This window comes from Platichthys flesus, chromosome 8 (genome assembly GCF_949316205.1).
Source record: "Platichthys flesus chromosome 8, fPlaFle2.1, whole genome shotgun sequence".
NCBI lineage: Eukaryota > Metazoa > Chordata > Actinopteri > Pleuronectiformes > Pleuronectidae > Platichthys > Platichthys flesus.
Window position 1 is genome coordinate 26,228,336 of NC_084952.1, and position 17,937 is coordinate 26,246,272.

General features: G+C 41.2%; 2 protein-coding genes, 1 long non-coding RNA gene and 1 other non-coding gene across 11 annotated transcripts in view; 3 read left to right on the forward strand and 1 right to left on the reverse strand.

Annotated features, from left to right (window-relative positions):
• Positions 1-783: 783 nt before the first annotated feature.
• On the forward strand, positions 784-3,987 carry LOC133958566 (uncharacterized). The gene is made up of 5 exons (XR_009921694.1): positions 784-823; positions 1,364-1,444; positions 2,997-3,042; positions 3,409-3,446; positions 3,704-3,987. It is a non-coding gene; the product is annotated as an uncharacterized LOC133958566 (long non-coding RNA).
• Positions 1,565-1,763, forward strand: LOC133959485 (small nucleolar RNA SNORA74). Its single transcript, XR_009921856.1, has one exon. It is a non-coding gene; the product is annotated as a small nucleolar RNA SNORA74 (small nucleolar RNA).
• A 4,428-nt stretch (positions 3,988-8,415) lies between the features above and the next one.
• Positions 8,416-15,141, forward strand: hvcn1 (hydrogen voltage-gated channel 1). Of its 7 annotated transcripts, XM_062393454.1 has the most exons (8): positions 8,537-8,760; positions 8,875-8,947; positions 9,354-9,391; positions 9,492-9,711; positions 10,594-10,698; positions 10,786-11,017; positions 13,153-13,265; positions 14,546-15,141. In XM_062393454.1, exons 4-8 carry the CDS (start codon positions 9,541-9,543, stop codon positions 14,600-14,602), a joined length of 678 nt encoding a protein of 225 aa, XP_062249438.1. In that variant the 5' UTR covers positions 8,537-8,760; positions 8,875-8,947; positions 9,354-9,391; positions 9,492-9,540; the 3' UTR covers positions 14,603-15,141. The 7 variants fall into 7 exon arrangements, with proteins under 7 accessions (XP_062249441.1, XP_062249437.1, XP_062249444.1 ...); XM_062393453.1 differs by lacking the exons at positions 8,537-8,760; positions 8,875-8,947 and adding an exon at positions 8,428-8,499; XM_062393460.1 differs by lacking the exon at positions 9,354-9,391 and having other exon boundaries at positions 8,536-8,760.
• tctn1 (tectonic family member 1) overlaps positions 14,546-17,937 on the reverse strand; it is a 21,188-nt gene continuing 17,796 nt past the window's right edge. For both annotated transcript variants that reach the window (XM_062393409.1, XM_062393407.1), the window contains exons 13-14: positions 15,449-15,580; positions 14,546-15,350 (exon numbers count right to left, since the gene is read on the reverse strand). In XM_062393409.1, coding sequence (XP_062249393.1) covers positions 15,204-15,350; positions 15,449-15,580 — 279 coding nt within the window. In that variant the 3' untranslated portion in view covers positions 14,546-15,203. The remainder of the gene's footprint in view (positions 15,351-15,448; positions 15,581-17,937) is intronic.

The following is a 17,937-nucleotide window of genomic DNA, read 5'->3' on the forward strand; positions in this document are numbered from 1 at the left end:
AGCATAATGGTCATAGCTGATTATTAGCCTCCAGAGTCTACAGAAGAGTTAAATTGGTTCATATTATTTAATTTCTGTTTATTCATATTTCTTTGAAACTGATTGCAAAAAATCAATGCAACAATAACACTTGAGAAAACACAAAAGGTTCTGAAAAGTGAAAACTGAACTCAGATTAAAGCCCCTACAAGGACATTCTAACCGGTTATGAAACGGTCTTGTGTTAATATTGCTGCATTTTATGATGTACAACAGCAAATGAGACAATCAAGGGGATTTTATGAAGCTTTGTTCTGATTTGAATATTTTGATGATTCTTAGATCAAACAAAGGCTAGGGATTATGCAAACCCTGATCTAGAGAAGGGGTAACTTTATTTAGTTGCATTTGGAAAATATTGAAATAAATAATAAAAAAGACATTTTCTTCTCTTTTAAACGCCACCAGGACTGATAAGATATGAACAGAATCATTATATTAAATAAAAAAGGTACCTCCTTCTTACATCTTAAATAGATAATGTCATGAAAAGCCAAATTCGAATATTACTCTATGAACTGTGGGCTGAATTATAGCGTCACTAGAAAGTATGGTTGAGTGAGTTGTTGTTGACGTGGAGAGAATGAGCAGAGTTGTACATCTGTCATCTGTGTTGTTGTTGCTGTTCGGGGGGGGGGGGAAGTGGTGGTACATCTGTTAGTCAGGGCACGATCTTTGTTTGAGCTTCCCTTCCCACAATGCACAGCGGCACATCTATAAAGCTGTGCGTGACTTCCGCACTTTCTCTCAGTGCTGCTGCCGAGACGTCCTGAGTGTCACTATGGTGAGTAACCACGCTCTTTAACACATGGCGGCCGTTAACGGAGTAAATGATGTCTCCTTTCCAGTTGTCCACTAGTGTTCTCATGTGTTAATGCTGTCATCTAAAGCCATGTGACGTTATTGAGCTCAGGCGAGATGTCTTTGTGAAGTTTTAACAATGAGCGACCGGATAGAGCGTGCGTAGCGGGAAGCACGTGGTCTCAGTAAAGGGCTGCAGTCGTCCTGAGTAGTTGGAGCCATAGATATATCATATATATATCTATGGCTCGAACCACTCGAAGACATTAACTATGAGTTTATTTGATATATTGAATGGTTTTACTCAGATTCTTCGATCAACTATCAGGATCGACCCCAAGCCTTAAGAGCAACAGTTGTTGCCTGGTTGTGGTTCATATGTACCATATTAAATAAGACTTAACATTTACAAAAAGCACGTTTATACTTATGAAAACTACACTTTGTGCCTAGTTCTTGCCACATGACCGCTCAGAACTTAAATGCACGAGTTTTGCTCTAATGTGACATTTCATGTTTGCAGAGGTGGTGTACTCATGGACAAATGTTGCACTGGCCGCCAAACGATGGAGCTGCTGACCTGCTTTAGCATTTGAGGCAAAAGGTAAAAATAAGGACCTTTTAGTCAACCATGATTTAGAGACTGAGGGTTTTTTCTTAATTTGTACCCAGGTTCCCCTAGCCTATTTTCCAGTTGTTGCAGAACACATGGTGTTCTCTCTGCCCCAGCACTCAGTCAGCTGACCAGGCGATGTGTCTGGCCCAGTGTTACAGTGCTGGTAGAGGAAGTCTCTGTTCTTGGTCTTTGCTCAGCAGGTTCTGTTTTAGAGTCTGCTGCTGCTCAGCTGCTGCAGAGCGTGGCCCAACGAGAGTGGCCTGTTCTGACTCACCAGCAGGACAGGCCTAGTGTAGGGCCGCACATTTATATACAGAAACCAGCAGGGTGCTACTCTGATCAATGAGTATCTTACTTGGACCAAAACTTGTAATCTCCAACATTAATTTGATATGCCCAATGAACATTGGGAACAGGTCTTTTACCCAAATTGTGATCTTTTGGCCAACCTAACCAATTAATTAGTCATGATGTCGTACTCTACATCGTGTGTTGACTGTTAGCCATGGCCCAACACTAACGCCGGGTTCACACCGGACGCGGAAGCGAGGCCGAAACGCTAATCCCTAGAGCGCCGGCGCTTGGCGGTTCACACCTGGTGCGGTAGCGACGCTGAAGCGTCGCTGTTGTCAGCCTGCAGTAAAAAAATTTTTTCAAGCATATACATACTTGTTGCTCCTAAGGTAACTGCAACAGCGTCCAAACATGTGTCCTCCTTGGTGTTGTCATTATACAACATGTTCCGAGGATCATACAACTCACTGTACTTCTCCACTTCAATTATTAATTTAATGTCATCCATGTTGAAGAACTTCTCCGCTGTTTGCTCCGTTAAATGTCGGGTGACGAGGGTAAATGACGTATTCTCCACTCAAACCTATGTGGAGAATACGTAGCCCCCCCCCTCTTTTTATCTTTGTCTGCTTGTGTGGATGGGCGGAGGGGGAAACTTAATAATGTGGTCGGTAAAAGTGGTAAAATTAAAACTCCTGGACAACAGAAGGTGACTACAATGTATGGGATGCATATTTGATAATTAATCTCACATAAAATATTATGTCAATATCGTTTAAAATCATTTTTCAGTGTGTTTCCTGTCGCGATACGCTCGCGTCAAGCGGAAAAAATAGACTCGACGCCGAAACATCGCGCATCGCTACGCTTCAGCGTCCGGTGTGTTCAGCACAACGATTTAACATGGGAGTGGATGGGAGCCAGAGGATTGGCGCGGCGCTTGCGCCTCGCGTCACTTCCGCGTCCGGTGTGAACCCGGCGTAACAGATAATTGAATGTTTGTATTAAATAGTGGATTCATTTAGTTTACTAGGATCAGATGTGTGCATGCAGTTGTGGTAACATTTAATTTCCCATTACTAGTTTGGTCTAAGATGTCCAAACCAAAGACTCAAAGGGCAAACATGTATTGTGAAAGATTTGAGTGGTCAAGACTAGAAAAGCCCTTAGACAAATGGTGTGAAAATGGGTTTGCCAATAGAAATGGACAAAGATATGTGGCTGAATGTCAATTGCTTTCTTTCAGGCTTAGCCTCAGAGCTGCTGGACAATCATGCTGCAGACTGACTGAGGTGAGTGACAGGAGCAGTTGAACAAACAGATTGATGACGTTTAAAGGACAAACTAAAATTGAGGTGTTTATTAGGGTTGAGATCTTGTAACTGCAACAGTCGTGGCATTTTTGTAACCAGATCATTCAGTGACCCTTAGTGTCCTAAACTGAGACAGTGTCTCACTATTATGTTTCAATTTGTTTCCTTTAATTTGTCTCATCTGCATTATAATAATCATTTATATTCCATGCTGTGATGACAGAACATTATAACACATCATGCTGACAAAACCATGGTGACTTACAAGACCTGAGCATAGCTGGCTGTCAGCAGTAATCTGTTGCCAAGTTCGAGTTTCACCCACTGCTTTTCATTTCTCTACAGGAGCATGGTGAGCAGCAGGCCTTTAGGGAGCAGCAAAGGTATGGTACATGCTGATGATGTGCACCATTTTGTATTTATGTGGCCAAAAGCCATGACCCAATCGTGTACTGCCATGGCTGAGACTTTATTCTTGCTTGTGGAATCGTATATTGGGAGAGAAAATCAGAATTTTGGCACAGGTTTAAGTAAAACTATTTACTAAAAATCTGACTGAAGATCCTGAGACAATTTGTGAAACTACCTTTTGCATTCAATTGTCCATGAGCTGTTAAGTAATTTTGCTCTGTGTTTCTAGTGTTCTCATTGACCTCCTGCTGGGCTGCTCTGGGTGAGTGGGTGAGTATCGTTCTGCTAGGTTGCTGACATTCATCACTACACAATGATTCAGTCACGTATGCTCAATGGGATGAATCTTTAGATAGACTTTGTTGTATGAATTGTTAATTGTCAGAACCCCGTCATCTACATTTATAGGTAATACAGCAAATATGAGGATACTGGAATGTAAAGCCTGTGGTATTTGTTCAACTGCATCCTAAACTATGTACAGATGTTGGAATAAAATTTTATAGCACTCTACCTCAAGTCCAGTTGTGTTTTATTGTAAGGGGAGAGACGCGTTCTTTAGATGTTTCTTCAAGGTTTAGAGGATAAATCGAATGTACCACTGGGATTGTGGTAAAATAAACTGATCTTTTTTATGAACATGTAACAGTCTAGTTACACTTAGTTTTTGGTTAGCCATGCACACTTTGTATACAACATTGGTGATCCCCAGGGCTGCACCTTTTTAATTGAATATAGTTAGTTTATTTGAAATTAAATGTAATTAAGATTCGAAGTAAGCGCCTCAAGGCATTGCACAAAAAAATTGCCTGATCTGAACTATTTATCTGCCTTAAAAATTCCCATACAAAATTTCACAAATAAATTTAATGTATGGATATACATTGAGCTTTCCCACTAAATCAATGAAAACTGGTCACTAACTGTTAACTCCCACACTTAAGATCAGGGTATTCCAAAGGGGTCTGTTACAGATTTCCTCATTAGGTCTGAAACGTTTCTAAAAAAAACTGATTTGGAAATCTAATAAGATTCATCAGAAAATATATAACCTGCAACATAAAAGTACAGGGTTCCTATTGTCATGAAAAACATGGAAGTCATAGAATTGTAAAATGTTTATTTCCAGGCCTGGAAAAGTGCTTGAAAAAAAAATACAATCCCCAATGTTTTGGAGAAGTCATGGAAATTTGTGATATTCAAACTTTCATGTCGGTCTTTTAAGCTGAGTTTTAAAAATGATTTTAAAGGAATGCTCTCAAAATATAAGCAGGCATGTTCTCATACTAATTTAAACATTTGGTGGATAAGCAGGTGGGATAATGCACTGCCAGGGAAGTGCAGATTTAACCATGCTTGGCTGGAAAGGTTCATGCCATGGGTTACAACAGACAAAGACCTATCTAAATGCTCATTTAAGGTATACTGTATGCTTTGGAATTCTCGTTAACTTAAGTACTAAATTTCACTTTCATGTATACACTGAGATTTCAAAATGTTGGTCATGGAAATCCATTGTTCAAAATGTGTATGAACCCAGAAAGGAGAACTCTTATCAAAATGAATATTTTATTTAATCCTCTTTCAGAACTGAATCATAGTTAACCAGAACACTTGGGTACATTGTATTTTGACAGTTCAAGATCAAAACTGTTAGGCTCCATAGTACTGCAAGTTAAAGCAAAGACTGTCAAATCTTCAGATGATACTGGGCTTTATTTACATTCAGCTTGCTCTTCATTTTAATCTGTTTTTTGACTAGACACAGCCACAATCCTTAAGATTCCTCAACATTATGAAAATCAACATGTATTTAATCAATGACGTCAACATGTTCAGTGTTGCTTTACAAAAAAGTAATCTAATGTCCGCAAAACTGTAAACCCTTGATCTTTGGGCAGACTGCAGTCTCTGCTCAGATGATGTTTGATGTCCTGACAGTTGTATGGGAGCAAGAGCTTTGAGATGTAGCATGTGGCCAGATCATCTGGGGCCTTTCAAAAGTTGGTACCAATCACTCAAGGATAAACTGATTCCATTTTGTTGGTCAAAGGTCACTGTGATCTTACAAAGAACATTTTTCGCCTTGTGACTATATCTCTGGTCGCCTTCAAGAACTCCTGATATTTTGCACAAACATTCATTTTATTTTAGTAGCCAAAGGTCACACTGGGTTCACAAAGTTTGATTATGATGTGCTTTGAACATGATATTTTAAGATTAGATTGAGGGAATGTCTTAAAATTTGGTACATACTTTCACTTGGATTCAAAGATTAACTGATACGATCTTGGTGCCTGGAGGTCAAGGTCACACTGACCTCATTTTGCTGTGAATGTGACAAATTAGGACTGGCACAATTCACTTGGACCCACCGATAAACTGATTTGATTTGTGTGGTCAAAGGTCAAGATGGCTTCAGAAAAAAAATGTTGGTCCTCTTGAATGTGGTATCTCTAGACTGCTTGAAGGAATTTCTTCAACTCTTGATCAGAGTTACTAATGAAAACACCAAAGGACCATTTTGATAAATGTGAAGAAAAGCAGAAACGGAGACCTTCTCCCATTTGTTCAGTCTATGGAAAGTGATCAATAGTATCAAAAGTTGCAGTAGGACAATGCAGTTACCTGATTTGGCAGCTAGATGGAGGTCAATAGCTATATTCAGCAAGGCAGATTCAGTACTGAGATCTGAAACCAGACTGACATGTTTTTTAAAATTTAGTTCTGTGACACGTGGGACAGTAATTGGTCAAAAACAACTTGTCCAAGATTTCAGAAACAAAGGAGGTTAGAATTGGGTCTGTCTGAGGACAGACGTTTTACAGACTGTTTTTTTTTTTCATTGGCTTGACTCCGGCATGCTTGAGAGATGGGGTAACGTGGCTGGTCTACAGGGAACTATTGATAATTGAGAGAATACTGGGGCTGATGGTGTCAATAACCTATTTGCATAGTTGAGAGGGAATAATGTCAAGAGATTTTTTTTCAAATTCTTAGATGTAGAAACAGATGCTTCTTAGCAGGGGGTGGAAGTAGAATGAGGTGACAGATTTGAACACAATAAGTAGTGAAAATATGGGATTTTCTAATATCACAAAAGTGCTCTGGCATTTTTGACAGCCAGCAGGTATTTGTCCAGCAAATCCTTCAGAATTTGAAATAAGATTTGCAATCTATCCCGCCTCCATTTTCACTCTGCCTTACTTTTCTCTTCTTATTTCTTTAGTGTTGTTATTAAACAATGGTGTGACCGGGGGCTTATGCTTTTTAATTTTCAGTAGAGCAACAGAGTAAATTCTTCTGTGGGGGCAGAAGATGGTGTAGCCTTAATGCTGGTGAAAGTGGGGTCCTCTCTATGGGCATCTAAAAACCTAAAGGCAGAAGAGGAAGTAAAACTCGTAAATGCAGAAAAGCAGACCAACGGGAGAAGAGTGACTCAAGTTTAGATTGACGTTCTTCTTCCACAGGATTGGAAATGGAGATACCTGAAAACTAGTTTGTGTTATTTTTTTGATCAAACTCCTATTAGAATTAATACAAATCTAACGCATTAATTGTCATCATAATTTTGGGGGAAATACGTCACCCCAAAAAATGTCTTTCTTGCAAATTCATGACATTATAATCTCAAGGGAAGAAAAGTTCTTGAGGATCATTGCAGTAGCCACACTTCGACCAGACATGGTCCTGATGTTGGGGCTAGCCAAGCATTTGGTGTTGCTTGAGCTAACTGTCCCTCGAGAAGACGGTGAGCAAAGAATGCTGACCTGATAGCTGAGTGTCAGAGGAACAGGTGGAAAACCTGGGTGAGGGTGTCTGATGACCCCGGATTCACCACTGATGATTAGGCTAAAGTCACAAATGTATAAGATTTTGTACATCAGGAACCACAATCTAATGGACAGATGCAATGATATTGCTGGATACAGGTGGGTTATTCAAATAGGATTTGTAATTCTCTCGGAGTCATCTATATTTCTTTGAGCTTTAGGATCACCTCATTATGGCCTCTATATATATATGTTTTGCTTGTCTCCAGCTCTAGGGCCCAGGTTCAGCCCAGCAAATTCTCCTTCCTGCTGGCCGGTCATCCAGCACAATTCACTAGGTTTCCTGGCTGAGAACCATAGCCTGACGTTGTCAGACTCACAATTCTAGTCAGAATGTGAACTTCCCGACCTCAAATGTTGTGGGCGGGGCTAAATTCGTCTGGCATCCAGGCTATGAGAACCATGCTCTGTCCAGCAAACCAGCGTTCCCTCAGCCTCCCTCTGCTGGAGACCTGTGTTAATATTCCAAGTACTCCCATATAATCTGAATGAGTCATCCTCTGAAGAAAGTTCCCTGATCAAACACAAGCAGTATTTCATATATACATTTTTCACTTAATAATCATATAGAATGCCCAGGTTTTAGGTTTGTTTTGGATTTTCTAAATCTTAATTAACCCTAATGGCTTTGCAGAAGATTGCCAGTAAAACTACAATCAGTCTGAAAAAAGGCTGACCGTGTACAGATGGACAGAACTGAGGTGAATTAAAACTTGAGTTCATTAAAGGCCGTCTTACTATTAGGCTGCAGGAAAAGAAACAGACACCACGTGGTTGGTGTTTTACAGCTACCTGGAAAGTAACGGAAAATAAAAGCAGCCCTTTCACTGAACTGAACATTTCATCCATGAGCAGCTTCCTATCCAAGACCTCGTCGGAAATAGTTTTATTCGGCTCGAATCTAAAAGCAAATATAGTATTATAATTAAAGTGTTATTATGGAAACGTTTCCCGCTGTAAAAGGCGTCCTTTTGGTGAATTAATGTGTGAAAAAGTGTATGTGAAGTTTATACATGGGACGCTTAATAGATGTTTGAGTTGTCCCTGTGTCCAGCTATGAGACACAACATGGACATGAGACACTGAAGCGGTGTGAGGAAACAACAGGAGATAGAGGCGGAGTGTTTCTGCTTCTACTTAACTTATCCCCAGTCTTCACTGACAGGAGCCGGACACAGCTCAGACGACTAAGGTAAGACCTTTTCACATCTGGTATCATGGCTGCGAGGTCACAGTCCGCCGCGCTAACGCCGCTAGTGACGTTCCTGAGAGGCAAAATGCTGGGTTGGCAGAAAAGAGTCTGGACGGATGTTTTCATCACGAGTTTCAGCCTCCTGTCCAGCAGCTGCGGCTCTGAGCTCAGGCTAACTGCTAAACACAACTCACCATTAAAACCAGTTCGGACCCTTATCCTGGTTAAAGCCTGCACACACCTCTCTGTGGTTTACTTGTGGTGAGTGCCGTGTAGCATGAACGTTTCTTTCTCTGTTCCCGTCGACTGAAGGAGCTTTATATTTGAAGAAGCCAATATTCTAAACTCACACTCTTCCTCCATGTCTGCATACAGCAGTGCGTGGATCTGTTCTGCCTGTGTTCCTGCAGCTGAAACGTCAAAGGAAAGTTTCATTATGTGTTAATGAGTGAGTTGGACTCAAATCTTTTCAGTCTAGCTGCAAGCTTCAATATCCTCATGTCCTGAGAGAGAGGCTTCAGCAGTGAGATCTACCTTATAGGCTGCTGCTGCTGCTGCTGAAGGCTATGAGGATGTTTGGTGGATGTCTTCAACCCTAAACACTCTCCTGACTTCTCCCCCTCAACAAGCACTTCTTATGGGGGTGAAACATGAAGAGAGACACGCAGCTTCCTTTCAGCGTTTCAGAGGATTGTCTTTCTCATTAACAACTTCAGGACAATCTAAAAAAGAGAAGTCAACTCAGATTGTCTTATGGAGAAATCTGCACAGATGCTGAAATGTTTAGCCAATTTGAAGAAGTCAGTGAAAAATGTTGGCAAACCTTCATATATTAACCTTTTTGCTGTTATCAGGTGTCAAAGGTAGAGGAGCTACTAAGTTACAACATCTTGTAAGTTACAGTTCATGAAACTGTATAAACAAACTGAGTTGGTTTTACTGCACAGCCTCTGACACACCTGTGAACTGAAGAGCACCCTTTGTTTTTTCAGCCTGTGAGGTGAGCTGACGTGGGCCTCTACGTTCCTAGAGCCTGCTGGTATGGCTCAATACCTGAGACATTTCACCACTGTTGGTGATGAGCAGCCGGCTCCGTTTGAAGAAGAGCTGCATGCGATCAGCGAGGAGCTGAGCCCAGCCACAGGACTGTTCCCAACAACACTGACCTTCAGGGATTCACTGAAGCGACTCTACACCTCTGAGCGGTTCCAGGTCTGTCACACATGTCTGTCCAGCTGTTCAAGTAGCTGTTGTTAGAGCAGTGTAATTGAGATCAGAACGCCAGATTTTTCCAATATAATCCACTGATGTGTGTCCTGGCTTGATTCTATTATTATTGAAGAGGGAAATAATGCTGGGCAGCATATACCTTACCTTAAAGCTGCTGCCCATTGAAGTGAGGCCTCACCCAAAGTTGCCTGGGTTTGATTCTGAACTGCGGCCATGTCTTCCCCCACTCTCTATCTGCCCCCCTTCAGAGCTTACTCTCTGTCCTCTCCTAATACAATTATATGTATATATTATATATATATTTAAATCAATCAATCAATCAATCAATCAAATTGTATTTAAACCCAAAGAAAATACTCTACTAATAATAATCTTTACTGAGGCTACTTTATGTACAACAAACCAAAAGTACTCAAAACGCGTTCAACATTGAGCAGCTATTTAAAGGGATAGTTCACAGAAAAATGAATATTCACTCATTTTCTTTGTTTACAAGTTTACATTTACATGTTTTTAGCCTAAATATCTACTTGATATTACAATGCTAGCATACATAAATGTGCACCCAGGATGTGCCTTTGAGCGAGAGTGTGTGTTGTGTTCCATTGTGCTCGTCCGTATGTGATTGCCTATCAGAGGACATATAGGCTAACAACAATTGGATGACACCACATGAGCAGTATGGAGGCATTTTATGTTTTTTTCTGTGGTTTTATTAGATCTGAAGAAGAGGACACACTTTACTTAAATTGTTACACTTTGTAAAATATATTATAATATGGGATCTTCTGGCTTTAGTTATTTAAATCAAACCATAGTCTTCCTGGCAACAATTCTCCTGACTCCATCTCATGTTGCTTTCAGGTGTTGGTGGTCTGTTTGGTCATCCTGGATGCCATGTTTGTTCTGGCAGAGTTGCTTATAGATCTGTCTGTTATCCATCTGGAACATGGCCACATTGCTCCTCAGGTACGACACTGAATTGACCACTTCCTCACAGAAAAGCCACAATTACAACTACAACCAAAAGTAACCAGCAAGTTTTTGTTGCTGCAGGTATTTCACTACCTGAGTCTGGCTCTACTCACATTCTTCATGGTGGAGCTGGCTGGTAAGCTTTTTGCCTACCGCCTGGAGTTCTTCCAACACAAGTTTGAAGTATTTGATGGTTTGGTGGTGGTGGTGTCCTTTGTGTTGGACATTGTCTTCCTTTTCCACGAGGATGCCTTTGATGGGATGGGTCTCCTCATCCTACTGCGACTCTGGAGGGTGGCCAGAATTATCAATGGTTAGTAACGCTGTCTGTCTGTGTCTGTCTGTGTCTGTCTGTTCACTCACTCAGTCACTCAGTCACTCACCCTATTGTAAGTGTTTTAGTCTGGAACAGAATTACTTTATATGCATGTAAAGTATTTGAGAATATTAAATACATTTTACATCAAATAAGAAATTCGGCTATTTCTCAATTCATGATCATGATCAAGTTCATTGTAGCTAAAGCATATTTAAACTTTTAGCCAGGTGAGTCGTGTTGCTCTACAATCAGATTCAGCTTGTGTTTCACCTCCATAATATACGTTACAACATACATAGGAGCCAAAAGCCATACTCCACAGATCAGGGTGCTTTTAAAATGTATCTATTTTTCCATGTAACATAAAAAATAGGTTAATTTTAAAAGTAGTATTTGGTCTGCTTAAAAAAATCCGAGATCATACATCTGCGATGTTGTGTGTGTGCAGTATTTACTTGTTGTTAGTGGTTCCGTTTGAGCTACAGGTCTAAAATATATATTTTGTGGAAACTGAAACCAAATTCAAAAATAAATGTTCAGTGAAACACAGCTGCTGAATGAGCCACCCTGAGTCACTATGAAGTGAAGTGAGGATTTTGTGATTGTGTGGACCTGCTGTAGTTTTCAGGACTGCTGTGACTGCCTGACTCAGACTGAATGGAATAGATATTATATCCAGCTATTGTTTGGGCTTTATTCAGTCTGTCCCTTTAGGGGAGCAGACACAAACTAACAGCAGGTTTACAGTGTAGTACATTCCCATTGAATCTAGTTCACCACAGGGTTAAATGTAGTTCTGTAGTTCTAAATGTCCTTCTGATTCTGATTCTTCTGTAAGTCTTTAACTGAGGTACAGTGTTCGCACATTGCTTTCTTGGGGTGGTGGGAATTGGCCGAGCAACCAAATTTAGTCCTTAATCAATGATGCAGTATTTCACTGTTTTCAGACTCATTATCAACATAGTGCCATGCACCTATAAAGCAACACAATGAGCACCGACTCTGCTTGAAACACACAGATGATCTGCTTGAGTTCAAAGTGACACTGTGGTCTGTGCGAGAAGCTTTTTACTCACTATCTGGAAAAACCTCTATCATATCAATCCACCAAGGTGACAACGCATCTTTCTTCATAAAGGAATGGGAGATGGCACTCTGATTGGTTTATTGAAACACACCCATGTTACATTAAGGGACTGAGCACATCCCTTTTGAACCTTTTAGTTCCATTGTTAATTGAACAAAAGTGGATTTGGACACTAACTAAATTCCATGTCACCACAAGCTTAGATCATTAAGAATAGTCCTTTGTGCTTTTGCTGCTAATTCGCTAAATCTGAGCATCACTGAGGTAAACTTCGCCTCATGATAAACACGGCCTGCGAAACATCAGTATGTTAGCATTAGGCTCAACGTGCTGTTGCATCAAAGTACAGCTTTCGGAGGAGCTGGCATGTCTGATGGCTTTTTATCGACCGCAACATAAACTGTCACATGAAATGACTGGGGATAAATATAGATGAAACAAGATGAAATTAACAGCTGAGTTACAGAATGTGTCATTATTTTTGATAGATTCACATCCAAAGATGAAAAAATATATTTATAACGACCAATTAAGGTGATGGTGAGTGTTATGATACATTATAGATAGTATAAGACTGTAGGCTGAAGGCACACAGACTACAAATGTCGCCTACCGCACAGCCTAACTCCTCCCCAGTCCAGTTTGACTTTTGAGACTGGTAAACTGGCCATTTCCTTGTATTTGGGAGAGGCGGTGGACTATTGGCATAAACTTGGACTATGGGCAGAAAAGGTCTCTGGTTTGTCTGGTTCGACTCCACGGAGAAACAACAAAAAGACAAACCTGGATTGATCTGTCCAAAAATCCAAATGGATTCTCCCTACCCTGTCTAGTGCCCCTGAGCAAGGCACCTTACTCCCCCAACATCTGCTCCCCGTGCGCAGTACATGGTTGCTCACTGCTCTGTGTGTCCTGCGCCAGATGGGTTAAGAGCAGGTTACATTTCCCTACCTGCATGAGTGTGCCTGTGCATGTCTGTGCATGTGTTTTGGACAAATAAATGTATCTTATCTTAAATCTTACAAATTTGACTGCATTGCAGGAATCCTGTTGTCAGTGAAGACCCGTGCAGACCAGAGGCTCCACAAGCTCAAGGAAAGCTACGACCACCTTGTTCAGAGAGTCACTGAGCTACAGGAGCGCACCGATAAACTGGTAATTCCTAAACTGCTTCATGCATGCAAACATACATCGGTGCCACTTTTTCAAATTAACATACATATACACATACATGGGATTTATTGTGATATATACAGTTGCAATCAGAGATATTCAACCCCCTCACCTCAATAGACATTATAGTGATGTGGATTACAGATAATGACAATAAATGACAAAAAAAACTCATCAAACAACAAAAGATATTTATTGGTGTATTTTAGTTATTTTGACAACAGAAGTTGACTTAACTTTGAAGTTCAACTGAAAAATGTAACTCTTTCAACACATGTGCATGTGCAGTATTATTCAACCCCCCAGCTTCAGTACTTTGTGGCGCATCCTCTAGCTTTTATAACTTCTAAAAAATGTTTTCGGTAAGTGCGGACAAGCTTCTTACACCTCTCGATTGGAATCTTTGCCCATTTTTCAAGTGCAAAAGCCTCTAGATCAGTGATGTTTGATGGCTTCCATGCTGCAACTGCCTTCTTTAAATCCCACCAAAGATTTTCAATCAAATTTGAATCTGGTGACTGTGAATGCAACTCCAGGACGTTCCAGGATCTTTTTCTCAACCAAGCTTTGGTGGACTTGGAGATTTTGCTTTGGATCATTGTCTTGCTGGAAAGTCCAATGATCACCAAGGTTCAATTTGTCAACAGAAGGAATCACATTCCTCTTTTAAATGGCCTGGTATTTCTGTGAATCCATGATGCCATGTACACAATAAAGATTGCTAGTTCCTGCCGCAGAAAAACAGCTGTCCATCAGTTGTAAACTTCCTTATAATGTTCCCAATTGTGTCTCTTGGAATATAATTTTTTGGGGAATTCTTCTTCTACCCAAGGCCTTTCAGGTGTGATGAAATAATCTCCTCTCTCAGCTTTTGTGTAAGCTCCTTTGTCTTTCCCATGATTGCAACTCACCTTGAATACCTTCATGGGTGGGGTTTATATATGCATCACAGCTGAAGCAAATGAAGGATCAGTATAGAGTTAATCTTAACAAAATATACTGCTACACACAAATACTACATCATGCATTTTCCGTGTTGATTTTCTTTATCACTCAACTCATAAAAGAAGGCATTCGAAGCAGAATCTTGATCAAACAACAAGATTCTGTCTACTTTAATTGATAAATTATTATAATATGTATAAGCTACTTTCAGCGGGAGGACCAGATAATAATAACATGTATTATTTGGTCAAAGCTTTAATGAGGTTCACCATGAGACTGACTCTTCTCTGTCTCCTGCATCTGTCTCTTTGGCATAGGAACAAGAGAAACAGAAACTTGAAGCCATCCTGAAGAAGCACGGCATAGACTTCTAACTCATCAAAGTAACTTCAGGGGACCTACTGTTCAATGTCATTTATATTATGTTCCTTTCTGCACCATTGTTTTTAATTTACAAACTGTATACTCCTTCATAAACTTTTAAAGTAGACCTTATTTCAGTATTCCTATTACCTGTTCACAGAATCTTTACATCAACTGTACAGTTGGGTGAAGGCATTTAGTGTTATCATGTCATTTATAATATCAGTCAGTGTGTCCATGGAAACCTGGAGTGATCGAAACCAGTGAAAGTACTGCATGTATCTAATGAATGCCAAATATTCTGATGCTACTGGATGAGACTGTAAAGTTATGAGGCCACAAATAATTAAAACTTTCTTTATACTGATAACATGCACATAAACCAAAATCTACATCTACTGAGTGACATTGAGAAGAACTGTTCTGTTTTGTAAAAAAAAAAGATTTAAATAAGTGTGGAAAATGTTTTCATTTATTCAACAATGTTAAATAATCTTACAAAGTTTATATGTACACTATTAACAGTATTAAATTGATTGTACAAACAGAACTTCAAAAATGTCCTGTACCAGTGTATGTGGAACCTGTATGAACTCTTAGATAACTCTTGGATCAGACAAAAGGGGAGAAGAAGTCATAGGGTAGTTTGGCATCGATGGTGGGCATAGCATTGTAACCAGGAAGAGCAGCAGCCGACACTGGTGTGAAGGCCACTGACATGCTGATTGTCAGGATGCTGCTGCTGCCAGACAACAGGGCCTGTAGGAAAAAAACAGTTGTACAGAGGCTTAACTTTCCATTGCCTTGTTCATTTCTCTGTTAAAAACCTGAACCTGTCTTGAAAAAGTGATTCATACCAAGCTGGTGGTGTTGGTTTGGACAACTTCTTTGATGCTCACAATCTGAGGCTGGGCATTCACCAAGGATCCATATTTGGTCCATTCAACTTCTAAATGAAGTGACAACGGGATGCTGCAACTCTGGGCCTCCTGCAAACAACAAACAAGCTGGATGTTAATGTAAATCATTTTTTGCTTCATGCCCCATACATATACATACAGTATAATAATAATAATACATTTTATTTGTAAGGCACTCTTTATCCGAGAATCTCAGAGTGCCACAAGTATATAGTTAAAAATAAAAAAAACAAAGTCCTACAAACTCAAACTCAAAGTAAGAACGCCTTTTTGAATAAAAAGGTTTTTAGACCAGTCTTAAAAGAGTCCAGGGTCTGTGTTGCCCTCAGGTGGTCAGGGAGACCGTTCCATAGGCGGGGCGCTGCTGAGCAAAAGGCCCGGTCGCCCATGGTGCGGAGCTTGGTGTTGGGAACCCGAAGGAGCGAGCTACTTGTAGATCTGAGGGTGCGGGTGGAGGTTTGGGGAGTGATGAGTTCTTGTAGGTAGGGAGGTGCATGTCCATTTATGCATTTATGGGTGAGGAGTAGGACTTTGTAGTCAATCCGGGTTGAGACAGGAGCCAGTGGAGTGAGTGTAGAATCGGTGTTATGTGCTCATATTTACGGACTCTCATCAGGATCCTGGCAGCGCTGTTTTGGATGAATTGCAGTTTTTGGATGTTCTTGCCAGTGATCCCAGTGAAAAGTGAATTGCAGTAGTCCAGTCTAGAGGAGATGAATGCGTGGACGAGCTTCTCTGCATCTGACAGGCTAAAGTGGGGCGGAGTTTGGAGATGTTTTTGAGATGGTAAAAGGAGGTTTTGCACAGGTGTTTTATATGGTCATTAAAGGTCAGGTGAGGATCAAACCTAACTCCCAGATTAGTGACTGTGGAGGAGAGGGGTATGACCTGACCGTCGAAGGTGAGCTGAGTTATGGAGGATGACTGAACCTGGTGTGGAGTGCCAACAAGAAGGGCTTCAGTTTTGCTACTGTTTAACTGGAGAAAGTTGCTGCTCATCCATGTCTTTATCTCCCCAAGACAGGCGGTGAGACATGAAATGGCTACAGAGGGGTTAGGGGCAGTTTTGATGTAAAGCTGAGTGTCGTAAGCATAACAGTGGAAGGACATCCTATGTTTGCTGATGACACGACCGAGGGGGAGCATGTAAATAATGAAGAGGATGGGGCCGAGGACCGACCCTTGCGGAACACCACAGGAGACAGGGAGCAGTCTGGACTTGCATCTTCCCAGTGAGATATATTCAGTTCTGCCAGAGAGGTAGGACTGAAACCACTTGAGTGCAGAGTCTGATAGTCCAACAGCGTTGTAGAGGCGCTCTAGGAGGAGAGTGTGATCCACAGTGTCAAATGCAGCAGTCAGGTCCAGGAGGATGAGGAGTGAGGGTGATCCTGCATCGGCTGTCATCAGCAGGTCATTTGTTGAGCAAAGACGTTTCAGTGCTGTTGGCTGAACGAAATCCTGACTGGAACTTTTCAAACAAGTTGTTATGTTTGAGGTGGTCCTAAAGTTGAGAATCGACCACCTTCTCTAACACCTTGGACAGGAAGGCAAGGTTGGAAATAGGCCTGTAATTGGCTAGAACCTCCGGGTCCAGGGTGGGTTTCTTGAGAAGGGACGGATGACAGCAACCTTGAGAGTAGGTGGGACACAGCCAGACTGAAGGGAAAGGTTAACAACCTTGGTGATGAAAGGATTGAGAGTGGAGATATGTAACTTTATTAGAGCAGTGGGAATGGGGCCCAGGGTACAGGTATAGGATTTCATTTTTTTGAGGATTGCCTCAACATGGCTCTCCTGAACCTCAGCGAGATGTAGAGGAGACAGCACACTCGTAGATAAGGTGTTGGTGTCAGAGGGAAGCAGAGATGGAGAGCTGGACATCAGAGAGCGAATGGTGTTGACCTTTGATCTAAAAAAGTCAATGAAGCTGTTGCATTGCTCCTCTGTAGCCTCAGTTGAAGAGGGTGGTTGTGGTTTCAGGAGATAGCTTATGGTGGAAAAAAGCTGTTTGGAATTGCCAGGGTTTTTATTGATTAACCCGGATTAACTGTGAGCGAGCATCTTTAGGGAGTTGGAGTAAGCCCTTTGATGCTCACGGTAGGCCAGTTTATGGACAGTGAGCCCAGAGTGTCTGCAGCGTCGTTCCAGGGCACGCCCAGCTGTTTTTATTTTCCTTAGCTCATGTGTGAACCAGGGAGCGGAGCGTGAGAAATTGACCTCACATGACTTGACAGGGGCATGGAGATCCAAAACACTTCTCAGGGATGTATTGTATAGTTCCACTAATTCATCCATTGATGCAGAGGCTGGGCAGGTGATGAGCTGGAGATCCATGGTCATAGTGGCCGAGTCAATGTTTTTCCAGTTCCGAAAAGACATTTGACGCCTAGGTCTAATAGTAGGCAGCATAAAAGTTAAGGCCA